Source organism: Babylonia areolata, chromosome 1, assembly GCF_041734735.1.
Source record: "Babylonia areolata isolate BAREFJ2019XMU chromosome 1, ASM4173473v1, whole genome shotgun sequence".
NCBI classification, from domain to species: Eukaryota; Metazoa; Mollusca; class Gastropoda; order Neogastropoda; family Buccinidae; genus Babylonia; species Babylonia areolata.
The window spans coordinates 34131218-34156970 of NC_134876.1; the positions used below are offsets into that span (position 1 = coordinate 34131218).

The 25753-nt window shown below is 42.2% G+C and overlaps 1 protein-coding gene across 3 annotated transcripts in view; it reads right to left on the reverse strand.

The window, feature by feature from the left end:
* Positions 1 to 25753, reverse strand: part of LOC143282131 (alpha-1,6-mannosylglycoprotein 6-beta-N-acetylglucosaminyltransferase A-like) — a 100511-nt gene that overhangs the window by 21809 nt on the left and 52949 nt on the right. For all 3 annotated transcript variants that reach the window (XM_076587659.1, XM_076587668.1, XM_076587678.1), the window contains 3 exons: positions 15756 to 15822; positions 14814 to 14916; positions 4032 to 4166 (listed from right to left, as the gene is read on the reverse strand). In XM_076587659.1, coding sequence (XP_076443774.1) covers positions 4032 to 4166; positions 14814 to 14916; positions 15756 to 15822 — 305 coding nt within the window. The remainder of the gene's footprint in view (positions 1 to 4031; positions 4167 to 14813; positions 14917 to 15755; positions 15823 to 25753) is intronic.

Consider the following 25753-nt stretch of genomic DNA (forward strand, 5'->3'; position numbering starts at 1 on the left):
AGTGCCTGAACCCCATTCATGTGTATATGCAAGCAGAAGATCAAATACGCATGTTAAAGATCCTGTAATCCATGTCAGCGTTTGGAGGGTTATGGAAACAAGAACATACCCAGCATGCACACCCCCGAAAACAGAGTATGGCTGCCTACATGGCGGAGTAAAAACGGTCATACACGTAAAAGCCCACTCGTGTGCATACGAGTGAACGCAGAAGAAGAAGAAGACAGGAAAATAAAACTGAGCATCTTGTCATTTGGAAGAGATGATAAACTGAGGTCCCATGTGCAGTTCTCACTTAAAGTACTGAAAAACAATCCATGGCAATGAGACTGCTGTCAACTGGCAAAATTCTGTAGAAGTCGACTGTTGATAGGTAAACAAACTGAAGGCCTGACTGAGCGTGTTGGGTTATGCTGCTGGTCAGCCACATGCCTAGCTGATGTGGTGTAGTGTATATGGATAAGACTACAGTCGTTCCTTAGAACCCAGTCCAAGACTTGGAAGAAGAAGAAGTAACCTCTCCTTGAGAAACTGAAACTGAAAACTGAAACTGAGGGTTTGTTGTTGTTACTTTTTTTCCCCACCTAATTCTTTTTTTATTTAACAAAAAATGCTTCTTACATGAATAATAATGGACAACATTAGGTGTCTTACTTGAATAATAATGGACGACATTAGATGTTTATCTTTCTGAAAATAACCCTAACGCCACCCTCAATCCACCATAATTAACATCGTCCATCTTTGTCAAAACTTTCGTTTCTTTGCTGCCCCACCTTCTGCACAATTTCAATGGCATTAGCACCACACCCCTCATTCTGAATCCCCAGTACACAGCCACACCCATATTATTTCCATATGTATTCATATATATCAAATACAAACAGTGTGAGCCAGTTTTACAGAGTGAAATAAAAACAAAACAAAAAACAAAAATCACTATCATTTCAGTAAAACTAACAAGCAGACTTACATCACTTGTACTAAATGTATTATAACCAACATCATGGCTGTCTTTGAGGAATTGAGGATGCCATCATCAGTGGACATACACAAGTAGACACACATGTGGCTTCAGAGCCCAAAGTTTGAAGCACACATGAAGTTGCAGGTGGGGCACAGAATGCCAGCAAGCAGGGCCCCTAGGACTAGATGCAGCTCCGAGTTGCCGATCTCAAGTAGTTGCAAGGCACTGGTGGCAGCCCCCTCAAATGTCTTCATTGCATTGTTTAAGGCATGCCAGCAAATTCTATTAGCAGTGGCAGTCTTAATCTGCCAAGTCTGAAGGTTAGAGGTTATTAGAATGAGGTTATCTTTGTACCTCTTCTTTGGGCATCTCTGGTAGCAATGGTAATATAATACTCAACATTGTAATGGAAAAGGGTAAACGCAAGGCTGCTGAAACACCTGGAAAAAAAAAACCCACCTCCTCAGCAATACCCAGTCAGCTTACAGAATGAACAGAAGCTCAGAAGATCAACTGGTGTACTTTGCTGAGGATATTGAAAATGCCTTCCAAGAGAAGAAGCTACTGGCCGTCTTTGCCGATTTGACCTAAGCTTTTGACAAGGTATGGACAGAAGGACTCCTCCTGAAGTTGCTGAACAAGAAAGTGGAAGGGAAAATGTACAGATGGATACATACTTCCTGCAGTACTGCACAGCACAATTGAAACTGGACAGCAAAACAAGTCACTGCATCACTCTCCAACAAGGCGCGCCTCAAGGCAGAGTCATTTTTCCCAACACTCTTCATCATCTTCATTGACTATATCACAAAGAAGCTAACCAAGCATGTCTCCAGAGCCCTCCACGCCGATGATTTTGCTGCTTGGAATGCTGCGGAACATCTGAGCACTGCAAGCCATAGGATGCAGGAAGCACTGGACCATCTAGGACAATGGGTGTCTGACTGGGGTGTTTAAATCAACACAACCAAAACAGTGACTACAGTCTTCTCGCTATCGCCACAACCAGAAACATCAGAGCTCAACATGAATGGAAGAGAACTGAAACAGGATGACACTCCCACCTACCTTGCAGTGAAACTGGACAAAAGACTAACATGGAATCCCCACCTCAAAGAAACAGAGAAGAAAGCTACAAGGAAATTTGCCGTCATGAAGAAACTAGCTGCAGGGGTACAAGTGGAAAAAAGTGGCAAGACTGAAGTCCGGTCTTCTATGATTTTCCGTCCTAGGCGATTTTTTTCTCTCGGTAAAATACAGAGTTTCAGGGCTAAGTAACAGTGTGTGTGTGTGTGTGCCTCTCTCTCTCTCTCTCTCTCTCTCTCACACACACACACACACACACACACACACACACACACACACACACACACACACACATTCTCTCTGTTCTCGCTTTCCAACGAACAGTCCCATCCGGCTTCCAGCGGCAAAAATGGGAGTCGTACACAGCGCGCGCGGCCAGACACAGCTGGCGCTGGCTTCAGTTTAGCTAAGCACTGGTCAACCAGTCAAGAAAGTTCCATCTTCCGGTGAATAGTTCAGTATTCAAGTTCCGACCAAAACTTTCCCGGACCAAAAGCATAGGGACAAAAAAAAAAAAAAAAAAAAAAAAAAAATCGAAATTTCATCAAGACGGAAATCCGTATGAGACGGAACCACTTGCACCCCTGTAGCTGGAACATCATGGGATTCCAACAGTAACATCCTGCAGAAAGTTTGTGGGAACAGTCAGACCCACAGTGGAATACGGCAGCTCTGCTTGATCCACAGTGTCAAAAACAAACACCAACTGCCTGAACAAAGTGCAGAATGTGGGCCTATGGCTGATCACTGGAGAAATGAAGACTACCCTGACCCAGGCAATGGAGAACAACACAAACCTCAAATCCTTGGAAGAACGACAGGAAGACGTTTACATTCACAGTGAAAAGCTGCTGTGCATGCCAGACCACCCTGTGCACTCCAGCATCAAGAACCCCACCAAGGACAGGATTAAAAGACAGAGTTTTAACCATCTCTCAAAATCCCTTCGCCAGAAAAATGCAGACTTGCTACCTACAGCCCAGGAAGAGGTGGAATTGCTGCCTGTTTTTCAGGAGCCAGGCATCCCACTGGAAGGAGTCTCGATCATCACAAACATCCCTGGAATAAAAAGGAAGGAAAGCCAAGCTCCATATGTCATGAAGGCTTTAGCACAACATGATTGATGAACATTACCATCCCACAGAGTGGACACATGTCTTTACTGATGGGTCCTCAGACGGAACAGAACTAGGTTTCAGTGACACACAAATGGAAAACTCACACAAGAAACCTTTCCCACTGGAAAAATCTCCTCTAACTACAGAGCAGAAACAAGCACTCTTCTCCATGCAGCAAAAACCCTTGCTGAATCAGCCAAACCACCACCCAAGATCATCTTCTTCACTTATTGCAAATCTGTGCTAGAAGTGCTTCAAAACAAACAAACTGATCAACAGCAACTGCCTCTACAAAAGACCCTAGATGACCTCTCACCAGTGTCTTCCATCCCACTGCGGGATCACTGGGAATGAAAAGCTGATGCTCTGTCAAAAGTGGGAAGCAAAAGGGAGCAGTTCAGTCACCCAGTGACGTACAGAGAGACAAAAACCATGATCAACAGCCAGTTCCGAAGGAAGAGAAGGCTGACCGCTGACAAAGGGACAGATGCGATCCACCAACTCCAGCGAACAATCTTCTTCAGACTTCATACTGGCCACTGCAGGCTTTTGAGTCATCTGCAGGCTTTTGAGTCATCTGAGCCAAATAAAAACACCCAACACAGATGAATGTTCCAGTGGCACAGGTATACAAACCACAGAACATTCTCCAACACTGACCCACTTATGAGGATCTACGATGCCAGACCTGGCCCTAGCGAGTAGAGCTAGAGGCACAGCTTTGGGGTGACTGGACTAACCTGAAGAAAACCATGGGCTTTGTCAGGGTGATGAAACTTCAAGTCTGACGCATCCCAACAATATTGAAGTAATGGAAAGGAAACACATAAGTTTTCCCCAAAAAACAAAACAAAACTCACCCAAACTTGGAGAATCCAGAGCTGGTGCGTTTTTTGAACTGGATGAGGCCCATGATGTCTGTGTAGATGATGGTCACTGGCAGTTCCTTGCGAGTCTGGCATGGAGTCTTGGCCTCTGGTACTTCAGACAGTATTCTGCAGGGATGGGGAAAGAGGCAGTCAGTCAGTTTGTGGATGTTCTTGTTTTTAGATTACTGCATTCAAGTCTTCCTTGATAAATGCAATTTTTTTCTTTGTTGTCAGTGGTGTTGTCCTAAAGTAAGAATTCAAAATTAAAGACAGGAATGGGTCAGTCATATACTGGTAAGAAACAAGTTTGTTTTACTTACCCATTGATGAAATATTTTGTTTCCCTTTTTAAAGTGAATCAATCATCCACCATAAGTTATTAACATATAACAAAACTTTTGGAATGATATGTTTTTTCTTTGTATGTTTTTTTCACAAATGTGTGCCATGAACATGCCAAAACCTGTATTTGTTTCAGTGGCCACATTTTGCATTTTTTTTCTGGGGGTGTGGAGGTGGGGTGAGGGGGGCAACAGTTTGCTCTTTCCTTTAATTCCATCCTTTATTATTTATACAAAATTTCTTCATCTTAACCACCTCACTGCATCCACCACCATCTCTCCAAGTCAGCCCTGATATTCTTTGATAAAGGAATTTTCTACATCCTCTGTTATACACGGTTTGCATCCCTTTCACATAAGCTGCATTCACAACATCATCCACGTTTTCCTTATTGTTGACCATTAATATCACATCAGACCAGGAGGGCCCATGCATGCTTCCCACTTTTTATTTTTTGCAAATCATATCATGATAAAGATAATGCCCATTCTCAAAATAACTGCACAAGAACCTTGCCCCATTTATTATTACTGCACAAAAGAAGCAGTAAAGAAATGCTTTGCTGAAGAAAAAAATGCACACGGATTTTTTTTTTTTTTTTTGAAGTAAAGATTTTTTCCCCTAAAAAAAAAAGGTAAATAAACTGTTTTTTAACCTGTTCACTGCCTGCATGATATGTTTACCCATCATACTGTAGTACCATACTGCCTACATGACAAGTTCACCAGTCATCAGACGTTCCCGAATCTTCCTTCAGCCAGGAACGATGTTACAGATGTCCGATCCAAAGACTGTATTTCAATCATACATAAACATGAACACAGTCCTGATATTATAAATAACAAGATCTGTGGCTCAAAGTGTTGACAGACTGCCAGCCCAATCAGTGAAAGCAAATTAGCACATACATGGTTTGATGACACTAGCAGCTGTAGTCAATTTCAGGCAAGCAAAGGCAGGTATGATGACCCAGATAATAATAGCAGACACTGACTGCTCTGAGAGTGACACATATCATGAAATAGCATGGGCCTGAAAATGTTGAAACACTTCATGTGGAGCATGTCAAAATGAGGAGGCATGGGGAAAGGTAAATGCAAGTGACATGAGAACATCAAAGCCACGCCAAAGAGAAGAAATGGTGGGGAGTGGGACATGAGGAAGATAGGGGATTAGGGACTTTGAAGGTAGCACACATTTGAAAATTGTTCAAAAATGTGTCTCACCTTGACAGATTTGAAGGGCATTTTAGTTCAGTCAGAACATCTTGGAGACTAGGACTTCATTTGGTGGGGTTTTTTTTTTGTTTGCATGCTTTTTTCTGTTGTAATTTGGTGTGGTTTTTTCCCCTTTTTTGTACCAATAAACAAAATTACATAGCTAAAAAGTACTTGATAATTCAACCAGCTCATTATTTGTACATCTCATAATTTCATAACGCTTTCAATAGAAAGCTCAGTCAATTTTCTTTCAGAAAAGCACATAGTTTGCATACTACTGACAAACAATCTAGCAGATTTTTTTGTGTGTGCTAATTCATACCCAATGGCAGTGAACAGGTAAAAAAGAAATAATCATAACAAGTGGAACAGAAAGTCAGAAAACCCTGAAAATTTTATTGATAACTTTTCTAAAACTATTATAAAAAAAACAAACAAGCAAACAAAAACATTAAAAGGAAATTGAAGTAAAAAGAAAAAAAAGAAGAAAAAAAGTTATTTCATTATCTGACAAAGACACAAAACTGAAATTATGTGTCCTCGTCGTATACAAAGTAACCATACTTCTTCCCTGTTAACTGTTTTTCCCTCACTTATTGTTTCACAGTCTCCTACATGGCAGCTCTGCAGTCATCTGGGCTACAACCAACATTTGATTTTACTCATTTGAAAAAAAAAAAAAAAAAGAAAAAAGAAGAAGAAGAAGAAGAAAAAAAAAATATATATATATATACACACACACACGTGTGCGTGTGTGTGTGTGTAAAAGAAAAGAACCAAGCACAAATAAACAAAATAAAGAGACAAAAATCTCAATAGTTCCACAGCTCAAACAAAATAAAGAAACAATCCTCAGTAATTCCACAGCATTCCACAGCTCATTTGCCCTTTAATTACAGATATCTACCAAGTATGACTGGAAATGTGTGCATCCCAACTACCCGGGAAGTGTCTGGGTTTGTTCCAATGTACCTTTTATTTACCTGTGTGCTAGCTGAATTGGTAGCGTAAGCAGCATTGGCTTGAAGTTATGTACCTTGTGTGTGGAGAGAGTTAGCACTCACTATTTGTTACAGTCCACCCAATACATTTTGTGTACATCTTTGTCCCCCTTCGGCAATATTTTGAAACATGATTAGACAGGCATGAAATTCTGGTTTTGCATTGGCACATGCCCATTTTCAAAAACGCACATAAAGACTCACTTTTCATACAAGAAGCAAAAACATGGCTATAAACAAATATGGAATAAAAACAAAAACATGCACAACCTTAATGACACATACTCCCCCCACCCCCATCCCCTTTTTCTCTCTCTTTCATTTTTTCTTTCTTTTTTTGTTTTGTTTTTAAATTGGTCACATATAAAATGTTCTGAGTGACTGAAAACTGATTATCCACTAAGCTAGATAATTACTTTGAAGAAATTCTTTTATCTATTCAAGTTATTTCACAATAATCAATGTATTCAACAACAACAGCAACAACAAAATCACATATCTATTGAGATGTCAAGTATATTTGCAATAGTGGCAGTAATTCAATTTAAAAAAAATCATTTTTCTAAGATCGGACTCAATTACAATCTGTAAAACACAAAATAAAATCTTATCCTTTAACAAAAATTTCAAAATCACCAAAGCCTAACAAAATTATTAAACCTTTCCTTGTCAAGTTCTGATTTTTTCCTTTTACTTCTCTTCATGATGATGACAGAAATTATGACTGTATGAGCAAAAGAAAAGAAAACAGTGCTTTTTTAATTCTTTGACAAATACTAAAACTCAACCAATTAGGCTACTGCCTGAGAAAGAGAATCTTGTTAATGTTAGGAGTGATACAAAGTGTTATTTGTGCATATACTGCATTTTGTAACACACTGACTTGTTTTATGGTGCAAACAACTGTTCCTAAGTCGATGTGCTTGATTCAAATCCAAGCAAAATGAAACTGCAAATTCAGACTAATCTGTCCAGAATATGAAGTATTTGCATCACCAATGACCAACAGTGACAAAGAACTGAGGAGAGCGAGAAGCCCAAGAGGTCACAACTGGTTAGCCAAGTGATGTTGCTAACACTGTTTTATTAACAGATAGAACGCTGAAATTTTACATATGTGAAAAGACAAGATCAGTACCAAAAGCAGTCATGATACAGAGACTGAACTGAAAAAAGAAAAAGAAAAAAAAAAGAGAAATGATTAAGGGGATAAGCCTTCCTTACTTAAATAATAAAACACCCTCTTTTGCATAGGACAGGAGCACATGACCACCTAATTGTTAAGCAGAAGATCAAATACGCACGTTAAAGATCCTGTAATCCATGTCAGCGTTCGGTGGGTTATGGAAACAAGAACATACCCAACATGCACACCCCCGAAAGCGGAGTATGGCTGCCAACATGGCAGGTTAAAAATGGTCATACATGTAAAAGCCCACTCGCGTATATACACGAGTGAACGTGGGAGTTGCAGCCCACGAACGCACAAGAAAAAGAAGAAGAGGTTATCATCTCAGAGAGAAAAAACCAAAAAAACCCAGTCATTCTTAAAAGCCTTTTATGCTGACCAACGATATGATATGATAGATGAATCAACAGACAAAAAGCGATGATGAATGCACAATAATGATGATAAATGATAAGTAAGCAATCAAAGCAATCATCTACACCCCAGTAAGCAGTGAATGATGTTAGACCCTCACGGAAATGGCCACCACATGACACTTACCATACCAGTGAGTAGTAGCACGCTGACTGATACATGCACAACCACAAATCACCATTGACAAGCTTCTTATACAAACAGTGCATATGTATATAGATATATATATAGATATATAGATATATTATAATAATGATAATAATAATGAATATTTGGACGCCCCATCTCCAGAAAGCCCAGAGCGTTTGCAAATACAATTACACATACATACACTGATGCTGATACACTTCATAACATTCACTTGCCTATACGCATCAACAAAATAAACAGGACACACACACACACACACACACAGACACACACACACCAGGCATTCATACTGATACAGCCCCATTCCTCTCTCCATCCATCAACAATCGCAGACATCACCAAAACACACACACACACACACACACACACACGCACACACACACACACCAGGCATTCATACCGATACAGCCCCATTCCTCTCTCCACCCATCAACAATCGCAGACATCACCAAAATAAACACACACACACACACACACACACACACACACACACACACATACACACACACCAGGCATTCATACCGATACAGCCCCATTCCTCTCTCCATCCATCAACAATCGCAGACAGATGACAAGTCCAATGAAAGAGAACGCATGTTCCCCATGGATATATATATCTGTGTGTGTGTGTGTGTGTGTGTGTGTGTGTGTGTTTCTGTGTGTGTGTGTTCAAACAGCAAGATCAAACGAGAGATGCGACATGAAAAACTCACACACAAAAAAAAATTCAATAAAACTAGAAATTAATGTTTTCCTCTCCTTTAGACACTATGTGAAAGAGTGAGAAAAACAGTGAATGAGTCTGGCAGACCGGGAAACAGAGTCTGAGAGAGAAACAGAGAACATTATGATCTGTGCCATTTTACTGTTGTTGCCCTTACTTCACAAATTGGTCCCTGACTAAAACATTGTAAACATGATCATCTTTTTAAGGGTAGATATATACTCCAGAAACACTCCAGTTTCATATGTTAGAACAGCCAATGGTAAAATTATACTACTGATTTTTATCAAATGTCATACTTCCAGTGAGCACGTTTTGGCACAGCATTATGTGTGTGTGTGTGTGTGTGTGTGTGTGTGTGTGTGTGTGTGTGTGTAAACAGCAAGATCAAAGGTGAGGTGAGACATGAAAAACTCACACACACAAAAATTCAATAAAACTATAAATGAATATGTTTTCCTCTCCTTTAGACACTATGTGAAAGAGTGAGAAAAACAGTGAATGAGTCTGGCAGACCGGGAAACAGACAGTCTGAGAGAGAAACAGAGAACATTATGATCTGTGCCATTTTACTGTTGTTGCCCTTACTTCACAGATCACTATGAAAACTGAAGAGCAAAACTGTTAACCATTAACACATATATATGTGCACCACAGTCATTAACTAGTGTTATTATCACTGGTGATGACTTCATTGAATGCCAAATGTTATTGGTTCATTGTGTGCTGAATGTTAAGTGTGCTGTATTGATTTAAAAGTATAGAACCTTCTTCGTGAGGGGAAAACAATCTGAATGGCATTCTACTATGGGAACAGCAACACCAGATTATGATGTGTGTGTCGGTGCTAGTGGAAGAGAGGGGAGGAGGGGGTGCACATGGATGAAGGAATTTTGTGTGACAGTGTCAATAGTGGTGTGTACTGAATCTTTTTCTTCATCACAAAAATTGCACTCACTATACTTGTCTTCTTTAACCTCTTGACTGCGCTGTTGACGTACGGCATACGTCATGAAATGTCGCTCACCAATGCTGTATTGACGTGTGCCGTACGTCATGTTACAACATTCTATGTTTTGAGTCCTGCACTGCAGAAAAAACAGTCTGCTAACCATTAAATTAGCTCCCCTGAGAGCTCTTTATCTCCCGAGTTCCATTAGCTAAAAATATTCACCTATTGTCATATCTATGGTGAAAGTTTTGCAAGTTTGCACGAAGCTCAAGTTGTGTTTGCAAAGCCATGGCTGAACGCACACAAACCCCAACACTTGCACGAGTATTGGAAGCAGAAGAAGGTGGGGTTGCTTGACAAAAATGAACAGACAAGCTCAGCTGATTCAAGATGCAGGTGGGTGTTTGCGAGGTTTGTCAGTTTATTATTTGCTTTCTGTTTGTTGTAACAATGAATATAACTGCATTGTGTGTGTTTTGAATGTGTTAGCTGTGGTAAGTAGCTTCGTCAGTCACTGATCAGTGTCTGTGTGTGTGAGAGAGAGTAAGTCGTGTGTACTGTGTGTGACCAACGCTGCGCGAGGGGGTGTGGCTTGCTGGCTGGCTCATTGTTGATGACAGCGTGTGTCGCTCGCCTAGAGCTTTCTGTGAATTTGTTCCCGAGTGTGTGTTGATTGTTGTTGTTGTTGTTGTGATTGTGTATGTATGTGTGTGTGTGTGTGTGTGTGTGTGTGTGTGTGAATCAGAATCAATTTTAATGTCAATTAAACCTGAACAAGGTTTATAAGACACGCATGCAAAGTTACATGAAACCACGCACAAAAAAAAAGCAAAAAAAAAGCAAAACAAAAATAGATAAATGCTGAACAAGACATTGAATCACTCTTGCACGCTATGGCGTTTTTGACAGCAGTTACTGACAAATTTCCCAAACAGTCCCACAAGTTTGTCTTCCAGTATTAGCTGACTGGGTTTAATAATATTTGGAATGTAATTTTGAATTTTTTGTATGAATTCAATTCTAATTTCTTTGTATAATTCGCAGTCATCTAAGAAATGAAATTCATCCTCTATTGTTTGACATTGTAAACATAGTCTCCTTTCTTTTGGAATGTTGAAATATCGGCCTTTTTCTATTGCTAAATCATGACACGATATTCTTAATTTGCACAATGATTGTTTTTGATTATAATTAAGATATCCTTCAAGCAAATAAGGCTCGGTTCTGTATTCACGAGTAACTTTATTATAGAATAGTAGTTTAGATTTATTTTCCGATTTGTTTCTCTTCCAGAATAAAACATATCCATATTCTAGCTTATTCATTATAACGTGGCTAAGTCTATGAATATTGAATGTTAACTGATTTTTCCAAACGTGTCCTAAACCAAGATTCTGTAATATAATTTCAACGAAATTAATCCATGTTCGCTGTTTTGTTTCCTCTGTAAGCATGTCATCATATACAATTTTTTTTTGTGTGTGTGTGTGTGTGTGTGTATGTGTGTGTGAGTGAGGGGGAGATGTTTACAAAACTGAAATCAGAGAATGATATACAGAATTGTATGCCTAAATTACTTTGTAAATGCAACACTTGTAGACGTGTGAGTGTGTTTGTGTTGTCATTTTGTTTTGTATGAGAAAGAGAATGAAGGGGGTGAGGCATACCATGAACCAGTTTCAGTGTGTGTGTATTGGGGGTTTGGGGGGTGGGGTGGTAGGTGTGTGTGTTTGTATTTCAGCTTCTGAAAACAATCAGAAATAAAATGGCACCATTTCATAACCCTTGTATATGTAAAAAAACAAACAAAAAACCCCCAACAAACTTAGTCTTTTATGCAATGTGTTTCAGGTATGCAGCATGGTGATGATCATAATGTTCATCCTGGACCATCTGGAGTTGACAACTTGCCACAAACCTGCAGCTGAAGACCAGCAGCAGCAAGACCAAAGGGCAGTAAATAAGCCTCCAGCAATTCTGGATTACATCAAAAACATGGGTGCCATGGACCATCATGACCAACAACTGCAGCCCTACGATGCCACAAGGAAAACACAGAAGTGGTACAAATATCTGTGTGTACATTTTCTACAAATTGCCATGCTGTATACACACATCCTCAACAAAAAAGCAGGCAACAGCAGTACATTCCTGGACTTCCAGAAGGATGTAATTAGTGCCATGATTTTGTGACCAAGACCCAGACACTGCTAAAGATGACCATGCTGTTTGTCTGTGTGGACGACACTTCATTGATGTCATCCCACATACCCCACAGAAGGCCCGGCTACAAAGGAGGTGCAGAGTCTGCTGGAAGAAAGGGCAAAGAAAGGATGTGAGGTTCTACTGCCCAGACTGCCCCAGCAAACCCACACTGTGTCTTGAAGACTGTTTCCGCAAGTACCACACACAGCGTTTTTACTGGTGATAGATGCTGGGTGAGTACACCCTTTTCATTCTTTGTGTGGACTGTGTTGGAGACTTATGGACCTGGACACTGTTGTACAACCTTTGACAGTGTGTGTGGTTGATCACAACAGTCACAAGAAAGACCGGTTGATAACCTGGTTGATGTTGTAGCACCTACATGATGGAATGACAGTCCCAACTTTTTTTCTTCTTTTTTGTGTGCATTTTATGGAATTTTTGTGTCAGATTGACTCATTATTTGAACACGTGAGTATTAAAAACAAAATCTTGGTTCATTTTCCTTTCATTTGATAAATACTTTTATGCATTTATCTTCAGTACTTTTTTAAAAATATAAGCGAATTAAAATCATTGGCGTGTTTTTCTTGTTTTTCTGAAAACGTTCTCAGCACAGGCTATAGCAAAACGTACTAGCAGTGAAGAGGTTAAATTTAAGTGATGAGGATTTGAATTCATCTTGATAAAACTTCTTTGTTAGCTGTTTTGGGTTTGTTTTTGTTTTTTCCTTATCAACTTCATAGTGTGGAAACATTTGACGAAACAACTAACATCAAATGTGAACTATTAACTTGTCAGTTTTGTTTGAAAAACATAAGCTAGATTTAAAGATCACACCCTCCTGTCCATTATGATACATTTCCTGTCCTTAATAATGATGATGATGATGATGATGATAATAATAATAATACTTTGTTATCACTCCCCTGACAGAAGCAGGTGAGAAAAGCATTAACAGCTTCAGTGTTTATGTACCGTAAAGTTCGGTCTACTGAGCACACTGGTATATTAGCCACACCCACTAAATTTTGAAAAAAAACTGAATTTCATACACACATAAGCTGCACTGGCTTATAAGCCGCACTTATTACCGGTACTGGAAGACATATCGATACTATAGAAAAACTGTCAATACTGTAGGTTATGAAAAAAACACAAGCGGAAACAACACAAAGAAAAGCAAGCGAATAATACTGCAAGTGCCACACACACACACAAAATAAACACACAGAAAATAAGATCCATAATTTAGGGATAGTCAAACTTATTCAATGTCGTCCTGCTCACTGAATCCACTGATATCTTCGTCTTCAGTGTCTGAGTTGAAGAGAACCAGCGCAGCTTTCTCTGCCATCTTGTCACTGACTTCAGCCTCACTTTCACTTGATGAACATGAACGCAAGGTGGAGGTCGCTGCTGGTTCGTCGCTTGGACTGTTGTCTGGTAGGTCGATCACCTTCAATTTGAAGGCTGCATCATAGGCATTCCGTTGCGCTTTCGGCATGATGAGGGTGTGTGCTTGAGCAGAGTAGACCCAAATGCTGATCTGAAGGCTTTAATGTGTGCGGATTTGATTTTTAAATCGTGAACAGTTAGCACACTAACCTGAAGCTCATCCTAAAAATTCATGGACAGAAATCATGATCTTGGTGAGCTGAACTTGAAGGGAAGCTTAGAAGAGACAAGAGCGTGACACACCTGGGATCGTTAAAATCCTCAAATAAGACGCATCATTGTATTAGCCGCAGAGGTTGAAGCTGGGAGAAAAAGTCACGGATTATAGACCGAACTTTACGGTACATGTATTTGTGTGTTTTATCTATGTGTCTATGGATAACTTATTCATTTCCTTATTATCTATTTATACATGTGATATGTCTACATTCCACGATGATGATAACAATGATGTACAATCATGACTTTCATGTCATAACTCACTTCAAGCTCAAGTTAAATGCATGTCTTACAAAAGAACCTACTCAGATACACAGAGATGTCAACCCCTGTCAAGTGTTTGCAGGAACAATCAGGAAATTTGGTAGGAACATTTTGATTTTGGTAGGAACACTTGGCCTCCTAGCCACCTCGGCAAATGTACATTTTATTAACAAGGCATACAAACACTTGGGATTACCTGTAACATGGTGTTACTGCTACAATTAAGCTAATTGGTCCATTCAGTGCTGTTTCTATGTAAACACACATGTGATTAACTGAGCATCATCAAATGAGACCAAGGTTAGTAGTGACTGCTGTGGCTGCGTGATCCATAGGTTTAGAGTTTCTTGTTAATGTTACGATAGGAAAGCATGTGACCATGCTATGTAGTTGAATATGAACTCATCATAACAATTCTGACATTGACGTAACGTTGAAACAAACTGGAATTGAGTGAAACAAAATACAGTGAAATCGTAACAGTTGGCATCTCTAGATACACAGAAGCACTTCACTTTCATTCATCTGACCATCAAACATATGGTATGGCCTCGATGTAAAACCCTGATCCAAACTGCTGAGGAGCAGGCAAGAAAAAAAAAGCGGCAACAGCATCAGTCAAGGTGAGCACTTACTGCACAAGCTGTTCCACTTCACTGGTGATGGTCAGCTGGTGACCCAGGATATACAGGACGGAGATCAGGTCACTCCACTGGACAAGCTCCCCAAGGGGACCTCCTGGTCAATGGAACAACACAGAATTGGAATGAATAAAACAAGCAATGAAAAACAAAATGAAAATTCCCACATCCTCACTATCGAACAATAATGTCATCCATTTGATGTTCTTACACCAAAATAAATAAGCAGACATGAATGCTACATTTGACTGTACAAAATGAGCATGACACCAGATTTCAAAATTACTCTGGGAGACATTGAGAGACTAGAAACTTGTTCATCACAACTGCAATGGAATTAGTGCTCAGGAAACTTGGCAGGAACATTTTGAATTTGGTAGGGACGCTCGGATTCAGAACCATATTAGCAAACAGGCACAGACGCTGTTTGACTGAGATGCAACTTGATTCAGCCATGTTCTCTCTTGATCAGGCAAACGATTAAGCTGATTGGTCCATTCAATGCTGTTTTAATGTAGACACGCACACGATTAGCTGAGCATCATCATGTGAGACCAAGGTTAGTGGTGACTGCCCTGGTCTTGTGATCGATAAGTCTTGACAGGAAAGCATGTGACCGTGCTTTGTGGTCGAAAATGAACTTGTCGGAACAATTCTGAGTTTGGAATAAACTGCGATTGAGCGTAACAAAATACAGTTGGCATCTCTGAGTGCTGTGAAAATGTGCTGCAGTTGTCAGACATCAGCTAAAATATTCCACTGTTATTGTACAAAACATTTATCCCTCATACTTCACAGCATACATGCTCCAAACCATTAAACCATTCACAGCAACAGCTTACATCCACTTCTTCTGCCCCAATACCTCAAAAACAATAAAATGAATGTGCAAAAAGAACAAAACAACATCCGATCCCATGAACACTTGGTACTAACCTTTGAACTGGTTCTCAGCAAACTTCCAGCCACTCTGCTTTGACAGCAAGCCCAGGTGAACCAGAATCTGTGACAACACAAAACATCTGTCAAGCGATTTAACTCTCTCCGGACGACGGAATGCATGAGCATTCCTACATTAAATGTATTCAGATTAAGACGATGGAATGGGATAGCATTTTCCAAAAATAAAAATCCATCACATGCTGTACACATGATTTTGTGATTAGCCAAGCAGAGTGCACTATTTTGGGCCACTCCACAACTGAATGATATGATTGGCCAGCCTGTCATGTGTGGCCTGTCTCGCACACATGCTGACAAAGTCACTGACTGGTTGGCTGCTTGCGTGGCAGCCTGTTAGCAAATGGTGTCTGAAGCGGGTTCTTCTCAAAATGTTGCGGAGCAAACAAGGCAACCACGGCAACGTTTTAGTGTTGCCGAAGTACTTACATTGCTATAAACTGAAGGGTCGGACATCGAAGAGATGGATGATGACAAAGAAGAAAGTGAATTAAGTGCAGAAAGCGAGCATGGGTATGGTGATTCGGGTGAAAAATTAGCATTATTTTCTACATAATGGCAAAATTGTAAAAATAAGATGAGAAATTTGATTTTTTTTTAATATGTAATAGCCCAACACGTAATAAACCAGTTCTGAAAGTTTCATTTTCTTTCTCTGTATTTTGTTGTTGTTTTTCTCCAAACCCTTACAAATGGACCATCTGTGAAGAAAAGCAGGGGAGAAAACTTGCCATCCTGAGTGAGTTAACTCTTTCATTCTGTCACGGACAAGGAGGGTTGTGCGTGCGTGTGTGTGAACGCTGCCACTTTTGGTTGACCCCTCTCCTTGTAGCTCTTCCGCGTGCTCCATGTAGCCAAGGAAGTGTATGGAATGCACGTGTTGCACTAGAAAACATGACGTGCATATTTCTAATTTGTGAGTTATGGAAAGTTTTCTCCTTTTGGAAAGCCAGCACCATTAGTCAGTGGAGCAGGACACTCGGCCAGGTCAAGTGTAGGGTCCTATGGAGAGAGACGCTCAGCCGGTATTTTGGCCGGAGATCAGAAACCGTTGAGGTATTCATTCATTTATCTTAGTCGTTGCATTGATAAAATGATCTTACAGTTTGTAGTATTTGTTGTACAGCCGTCCGAAAATATACGTACCTGTATTATTAGTCGCTTTTGCTCTTCATGTGTTTGTTACCTGAATTTTTTACTGTCTGACGTTACATGTGCTTAATCTCTCATTTTCGTCGTAGAGTTATTTCCTAGTCTGGAACGTTACCAGTTTGCTTGAAACTGACACGTGGTTTTTTGCTTGAGTGTTTATTCTCTAATTCGGTATTACTTTCACCGTATTAGTTTCAAATTACCTCATGTATTCTGTTTAATGTGCTAGAATTACTATTTCTCCCAGTTCTGAATGTGGAAACAGTGAAGTAAAGTCTAGCCTACATTTGTTTGTGAGATTATTTTCCGTGGATTTGTAAACTACTTCGGGAATTAATATTTCGTAGAAAGACTGGAAGACCGTTCAGTTTGTTCAGATTGCTTTGCCAGTAAACCATATTTAAGGGGAGTGAATGAGTCACTGTCCATAATGTAACGTAGTGCTATTGTGATTCCCCTTCCGCCCCGAGATGGTGGGCGGCGGCGGAATCCTACCAAAATCGTGGATAATTCACTAGAACTTAGCCGCAGATTCTAGGTTTTTGTCTAGGGAACTCCATTCTTCCTGTGTGGAGACTCAACTTCATCCCCCGCTGTTTGAGTGGCCGTCTTCCGCCTGGGGAGCTCGAGCGTCGCTGGTGGACGTGTTTCCCCAAGCGCAACACCAGAGTCCACCTTCCAGAACTACGAACTGTGTGGTGCCAGTTTCTATCCCCCCCCCCCCCACCTAAGCTATTACTGGGAAAAAGACAAACTGTCACAGAAGAGGGTGACGAAGGGAAAATTGTGGGTGTTCCTCATGTGGAAGAGGAAAACGAACAGACTTCTTTTCTTTGTGGTGTCTAATTAAGTATTGTATCGTGTCTGTGATTTTTTTGTTAAAGTATTTGGAGTAAATGTTTTGTATCTGTTTATTCGAGGCTTTTGTTTGGATAAAGGTGAGAGAGCGTGAGAGAGTTGGCCATAACTTTAGTTTGAAAAGTTGCACGCGACAATTGGCGAGCCTGCCAGGATCCTTTCTTGGATAGTAGTATCTGAATTCATTTTTGTCACTGGCCACTCTCCTCGTTCATTACTCACTCCCATCTCCCAATCTTAATTACATTATCGTAATGAATTGACAGGTAGCTGTAGGTGTTTGGAGTGGACTTGGATCTGTAAGTTACCAGTTAGTTTACATTTGTATATTACTTCATTCTTTAGTGTATGATATTGGTCATTCATTGATTGCATGGAACTTCGTTCTGGCTGCAAGCTTAGCGTCATGGCTGAAAGGAGGCAGGATCGTATTTCACGGTGGCGCAGTTTCGCTGCCGAGTTAGAGGTTCCCAGGGAGCAAGTTGCTGAGTTTGTTGCTAGTCAAATGCTTAAGGAGGATGAGGCTGCAGAGAAAAGGGAGTTAGAGGAAAGAGCTCATCAGAGACAGCTGGAATGGGAAGAAGAGCAGCGGCGGAAACAGTTTGAATGGGGAGAAGAGCAGCGGCGGAAACAGCTGGAATGGGAGGAGGAACAACACCAACAACAGCGTGAAGAGCATTCCCTCCGGCTTGAGGTTCTGCAGAGGGAGAAGAAAGGGAAGAATTATGGCAACAGTATGGTTATGGATCAGGTAGAGGGAGAGTCTGACACTGACGACGACCGTGGATTTCGCCCCAGCCTTCCAAAGTTCGATGACAGTAAGGGTGACATTTCGTCTTGGTTGAAGAGGTTTGAGCGTGTCGCTACTCTGTACGGATGGAAGAAGAGCACCTGGGCGACTCGAGTTTCTACTCGTCTCACTGGTAAGGCCGAGGATGTCTACAACAACCTGAGCGACGCTGACGCGGGTGACTACGATAAGCTGAAGGAGCAACTTTTAGCTCGTTACCAATTGAATGCAGAGACGTATCGTCGTCGTTTCAGGAACTGTAAAAGAAAAGACAATGAAACTTTTGTGCAGTTTAGTGCCAGGTTGCAGGACAACTTAAAGCAGTGGCATGAGCAATCTAAGATTCCTGATCTGAAACAATTGATTCTCCTTGAGCAGTTCTTACAATCTTTGCAAGCTGACATGGCCGCCTACGTGATGGAGAAGCAGCCACAGTCTCTGGAAGAAGCTGTCGCATCAGCTGAAGTTTACTTCATGGCTCATAGGGGTGGGAGGAAGTTTCTTCAGCCGGTAGGTCTTAGTGGTAACGCTTCAGCGGGGCAGGATAAGTCCAAGGTGGGTGGAACTAAGAGCGAGTCTGGGAATTCCTCTAAGACTTGTTTCATCTGTCAGTCACCTAAGCACTTGGCTAGAGACTGTCCCAGGAAAGGGAAATCGGCGGGCGCAGTACAGCATCAAGGGACAGAGGTCAGGCAAACAGTTCAGGTGCCTACTCTCTGCACGCCATGTAGAGAGCAGGAATACGATCCACACTGTCTGGTCGTGGTCGAAGGCAAGGCAGTACCAGGACTGCGTGATACAGGGTCTCATGTCTGTGTCGTGAAGAAGTCCCTCATATCTGATTGTCATCTTACCGGCAGGCAACTTGAGGTTTCAATGGCCGAGAAAGACATCAAGCGGCACTATCCTATTGCTGTGGTTAGGATAGAGAGTCCGTTTTTCACAGGTCAGGTTGAAGCTGTAGTTATGGAGACTCCAGTGGTTGATTTCATAGTTGGGAATCATGCTCGGTTGGAAGATCGAAAAGTTCTGCCAGTGTATGGTACACCCAAGGAAATCTCTGTAGTCACTCGTGCTCAGACAGCAGAGAAGAAGCAACCTTCTACTTTGCGGGTGGCATCTCCAGGTCTCGAGACCGTGACGCCAGAGCAGTTGAAGGAACTACAGAAAGGTGATCCCGGATTGAAGTCTTTGCGGGAGGCAGCCGATCGTAGAGACGTTAGGGTTTCTGGTCGTACAGGAGAGGTGTCCTTCAGGTGGAGGAAGGGTATTCTGTACCGTGAGTACCGTCAGGCGAAGACTGAGTACAGTCAAGTTGTGGTCCCCGCACAGCTTAGACACGGAGTAATGAAACTGGCTCATGAACCGCCTATGGGGGGTCATCAAGGAGGAAAGAAGACTCTGGACAGGATTTGGAAACAGTTTTTCTGGCCTGGTATGTGTGCGGACGTTCGCCGATTTGTTTCGTCCTGTGACCAATGCCAGAAAGTCTCTCCAAAACCTCAGAGAGTACCTCTAGGGAAGATGCCTCTGATCGACACTCCTTTTGAGCGGGTAGCAGTTGACCTTGTTGGGCCGATTACTCCTGCGTCAGGGTCAGGGAACCGCTATATCTTGGTGGTTGTGGATTACGCCACCCGGTACCCCGAGGCCGTTCCTCTTAAGACCGTTGAAGCTACCACGGTTGCTGAAGCACTGTGGGAGGTCTGGACTCGAGTTGGGGTGCCATCTGAGATTCTAACTGATCGCGGAACCCAGTTCATGAGCGATGTAATGAAGCAGATGGAGAGATTGTTGTCCATCCGTGGGTTGGCAACAACTCCTTACCATGCTCAAGGAAATGGGCTGGTAGAGCGGTACAACGGCGTTCTGAAGACTGCATTGTGGAAGCTTACTCAGGAGAAACCAAAGCAATGGGATCGGTATATCCCTGCACTGCTCTTTGCTTACCGGGAAGCGACTCAGGAGAGTTTGGGGTTCTCACCATTTGAGCTCCTGTACGGAAGAACAGTACGAGGGCCTTTGTCTGTCTTGCGCCAGCTGTGGACAGATGAACATACTTCTGAAGAAGTTCGCACTACTGCAGAGTACGTAGTAGACTTGAGGAACCGTATCGAGGAAACCTGTGAGTTGGCACGCAGGAATTTGGCTGCAGCTTGTCAGAGACATGCTGAGGTTTTTAACAGGAAGTCTCAGAATCGTGCGTTCTCCCCTGGTGACAAGGTACTGCTGCTTTTGCCCCAGAGACATAACAAATTACAGCTGTGCTGGCAGGGTCCCTTTGAGGTATTGGAGAGGAAGGGAGAAGCTGACTATAAGATTCGCATGGGAGGACAGGACAAATTGTACCATGCGAATCTGCTGAAGAGGTATGTGGAAAGACAGGCGGACTCTGTTTCTTGTGAAGTTCCGATGGTGGCTGTTGCTGTCATAGAGGAGACTGAACCAACTTCTGTCGCTGACAGGGAGTTGCCTGTGCCCAGTCTGGTGGCTGAGGAAACAATAGCTGACTTGAACTTTGGACCAGGTCTGAATGACAAACAGAAAGAGGAAGTTTTGACAATTGCTCGTCGGCATGAGAAGGTCATCACGGATGTACCGTTGAAGACGAACTTGGCAGAGTTTGACATGACCGTAGAAACAGCAAAGCCGGTGCGAGTAAAACAGTACCCTTTGCCCCATGCCAAAGTGGAGATCGTCAAGCAAGAGGTAGAGACCATGAAGACGCTTGGGGTGATAGAGCCTGCTGCATCTCCCTATAATGCGCCGGTAGTTCTCGTACGCAAGAAAGACGGAAAGATCCGGTTCTGCGTTGACTATCGACGTTTGAATAACGTCACCGTCTTTGATGCGGAACCTCTACCTGACGTAGAGCATCTTTTCTCTTCTCTAGGTAAAGCCCGGTACTTCAGCAAGTGGGACCTCAGCAAAGGTTACTGGCAAATTCCGGTCAGAGAAGACATCCGGCCTATGACCGCTTTCACTACCCCCAGTGGACAGTTCCAGTTCACTGTGATGCCCTTCGGCTTGAAGAATGCAGCAGCAGTTTTCTCAAGGATGATGAGAGCTTTGCTGGATCCCATAGGCATGAAATATGTACATAACTTCATGGACGACATCATGATTGCGTCCGAAACATGGGAAGAACATCTCTCTGCTATAGAGGCAGTTTTCCAGCGATTGGAGGAAGCAAATTTGTCAGTCCGTCCAAAGAAGTGCTACATTGGGTTCGAGGAACTGAGTTTTCTGGGACATGTTGTACGGCACGGTCAAATCCTGCCGGAAATGGACAAGGTGGAGAAAGTTATGAAAGCGCCAGTTCCTGAGACTAAGACGCAAGTGCGAGCCTTCTTGGGCCTGGTAGGCTACTACCGTAAGTTTATCCCTAATTTCTCTGCCATAGCACTTCCCCTAACGGACCTCACCAGGAAAGGTGCTCCCAACAACGTCGTTTGGACTCCAGAGTGCGATCGGGCCTTCAAAACTTTGAAGGGTCGTCTGGTTTCTAGGCCAGTGTTGCAACTGCCAGATCTGTCCTGCCAGTTCGTCTTACGAACTGACGCCTCAGACCGTGGTCTGGGGGCGGTGCTCCTGCAGGAGAAGGAAGGTGTACTACACCCTGTTGCGTTTGCCAGCAGGAAATTGTCTGGAACTGAAAGTCACTACTCTACGATTGAGAAGGAGTGCTTAGCAGTAGTGTGGGCTACAGACAAATTCCAGCAATTTTTGTATGGTCAGCAGTTTGTGCTTGAGACTGATCATCAACCTCTGCGGTACTTGCAGACAGCAAAAGTTGCGAACCAAAGGCTGCTGAGGTGGAGTTTGCTCTTACAGTCTTACTCCTTCACAGTTCGAGTGATCCCTGGCAGACTGAATGTTGGTGCCGACTATTTGAGTCGGGCATCTGTGGAATAATTGTTTCCCCTTTGTAGCCGTGCAGACAGATGTCTGTGCTCAATCAGGGGGGTGTTGTCACGGACAAGGAGGGTTGTGCGTGCGTGTGTGTGAACGCTGCCACTTTTGGTTGACCCCTCTCCTTGTAGCTCTTCCGCGTGCTCCATGTAGCCAAGGAAGTGTATGGAATGCACGTGTTGCACTAGAAAACATGACGTGCATATTTCTAATTTGTGAGTTATGGAAAGTTTTCTCCTTTTGGAAAACCAGCACCATTAGTCAGTGGAGCAGGACACTCGGCCAGGTCAAGTGTAGGGTCCTATGGAGAGAGACGCTCAGCCGGTATTTTGGCCGGAGATCAGAAACCGTTGAGGTATTCATTCATTTATCTTAGTCGTTGCATTGATAAAATGATCTTACAGTTTGTAGTATTTGTTGTACAGCCGTCCGAAAATATACGTACCTGTATTATTAGTCGCTTTTGCTCTTCATGTGTTTGTTACCTGAATTTTTTACTGTCTGACGTTACATGTGCTTAATCTCTCATTTTCGTCGTAGAGTTATTTCCTAGTCTGGAACGTTACCAGTTTGCTTGAAACTGACACGTGGTTTTTTGCTTGAGTGTTTATTCTCTAATTCGGTATTACTTTCACCGTATTAGTTTCAAATTACCTCATGTATTCTGTTTAATGTGCTAGAATTACTATTTCTCCCAGTTCTGAATGTGGAAACAGTGAAGTAAAGTCTAGCCTACATTTGTTTGTGAGATTATTTTCCGTGGATTTGTAAACTACTTCGGGAATTAATATTTCGTAGAAAGACTGGAAGACCGTTCAGTTTGTTCAGATTGCTTTGCCAGTAAACCATATTTAAGGGGAGTGAATGAGTCACTGTCCATAATGTAACGTAGTGCTATTGTGATTCCCCTTCCGCCCCGAGATGGTGGGCGGCGGCGGAATCCTACCAAAATCGTGGATAATTCACTAGAACTTAGCCGCAGATTCTAGGTTTTTGTCTAGGGAACTCCATTCTTCCTGTGTGGAGACTCAACTTCATCCCCCGCTGTTTGAGTGGCCGTCTTCCGCCTGGGGAGCTCGAGCGTCGCTGGTGGACGTGTTTCCCCAAGCGCAACACCAGAGTCCACCTTCCAGAACTACGAACTGTGTGGTGCCAGTTTCTATCCCCCCCCCCCCCCACCTAAGCTATTACTGGGAAAAAGACAAACTGTCACAGAAGAGGGTGACGAAGGGAAAATTGTGGGTGTTCCTCATGTGGAAGAGGAAAACGAACAGACTTCTTTTCTTTGTGGTGTCTAATTAAGTATTGTATCGTGTCTGTGATTTTTTGTTAAAGTATTTGGAGTAAATGTTTTGTATCTGTTTATTCGAGGCTTTTGTTTGGATAAAGGTGAGAGAGCGTGAGAGAGTTGGCCATAACTTTAGTTTGAAAAGTTGCACGCGACACATTCCTGCAGCACGGTTTTCCAGTTTACAGGAATTTTACCCTTCATTCCTGGAGGCCGGAAAACCATACAGCAGAGAATTCCCCCTTTCCTTCCTGCAGCCCGGAAAATCGGTTCTCGCGGTAAGCGCTTTGAACTTCGAGCGAGTTGCGTCATCAGTGCGCGTCATCTATACCTGTCCGGGTCACTAGTGGGGCAGTGTTTATGAATGGAATGGATGCTAGACACCTCCCTCCCCCTCCCTAGACTGTGGGAAAGTGGCCGCCACTATAATTTTTGCCGATGTGCTGTGTAGACACACGGACGCAGAAAAATGGAATGTGTAGAATGTTCGGATTCTGACCAGTTTTCTTATGATGAGTTTTACAACGCTCTAGCAGATAATGATTTTTATCTGTTTCAAATGAATGACAAGGAGAGAGTGCAATTAGCTGCTGCTGAAGAAGCACAGATAGCAGGTGATGAAAACTTCAAAAAGTGCAAGTGTGAAAATTGTGGTGCATATTTGTACAGTAACTAGCATGATTGCTTCAAGGTATATCACACAGGTGTCACCTTTGTGTGGCATATTATGTGATGACTATGACACGGACGTGCATATTTAGAGAAAATATTGTTTATGAATAGTTTTTGTTCAAGAATTGAAGTGACTGCTAGTGTAGTAAAAGGCACATGTTTTCTTTGAGACAAAGTTCAAATCATTCATGTAAGGACTATAGCAATGGCAATAGGAAATTTTCTATCTAAAATTACGTTTAAATAACATACTTACCATGACCCAACTAGTGCAGACTTCAGCAGGGGTCTGACATTCCTGTCCTGTGCAAACTACTATCCGCCTATGTGGAGAAAACGAAAGCAACTATGGCCAATAACCTCCCGGAAGTAGGTAACCTCCCCTTTGTCCCGCTGGCTAGTGCCCTCTTTTTCCGGCAGCCATCATGACTCCTGTTCCTGTGCTCTTCATACAGCTAAGTTTTTTTTCGTATTTTCTGTCTGTCTGTCGATTCTCTGGCATTCACAATTGTGAGTTTTTCATTGATATGACTAGCAGTGTGGCACTGAGATACATATGAGGTGAGTACCATAAAGCTCGGTCTATTGAGCGCACTGGTATATAAGCCGCAGCCACTAAATTTTGGAAAAAATTTAACTTTATACATGTATACATAAGCCGCACCGGTTTATAAGCCGCACATATTTCCAGTACCGGAACACATACTGATACTACAGAAAAGCTGTCGATACTGTAGGTTATGAAATAAACACAAGTGGGAACAACAAAAAGAAAAGCAAGCGAAAATACTGCTAGTGCCACAAAAAAATAATAAATAAACATAACGAAAATTGCTCACTGAATCCACTAAAATCTTCGTCTTCAGTGTCCGAGTTGAAGAGAACCAGCACAGCTTCCTCCGCCATCTTGTCACTGACTTCAGTCTCGCTTTCACTTCATGAACATGAAGGTGGAGGTCACTGCTGGTTCATCGCTTGCACTGTCGTCTGCTAGGTCGATCACCTTCAATTTGAAGGCCGCATCATAGGCATAATGTCGCATTTACGGCATGATGAGGGTGTGTGCTTGAGCAGAGTAGAACTGAATGCTGATCTGAAGGCTTTAATGTGTGCGGATTTGATTTATAAAACGTGAACAGTTAGCACACTAACCTGAAGCTCATCCAAAGATTCATGGACAGAAATCATGATTTTGGTGAGTTGAAGGGCAGCTAAGAATAGACAAGAATGTGACACTCCCGGGATCGTTAAAATCCTCAAATAAGCCGCATCATTGTATAAGCCGCAGAGGTTGAAGCTGGG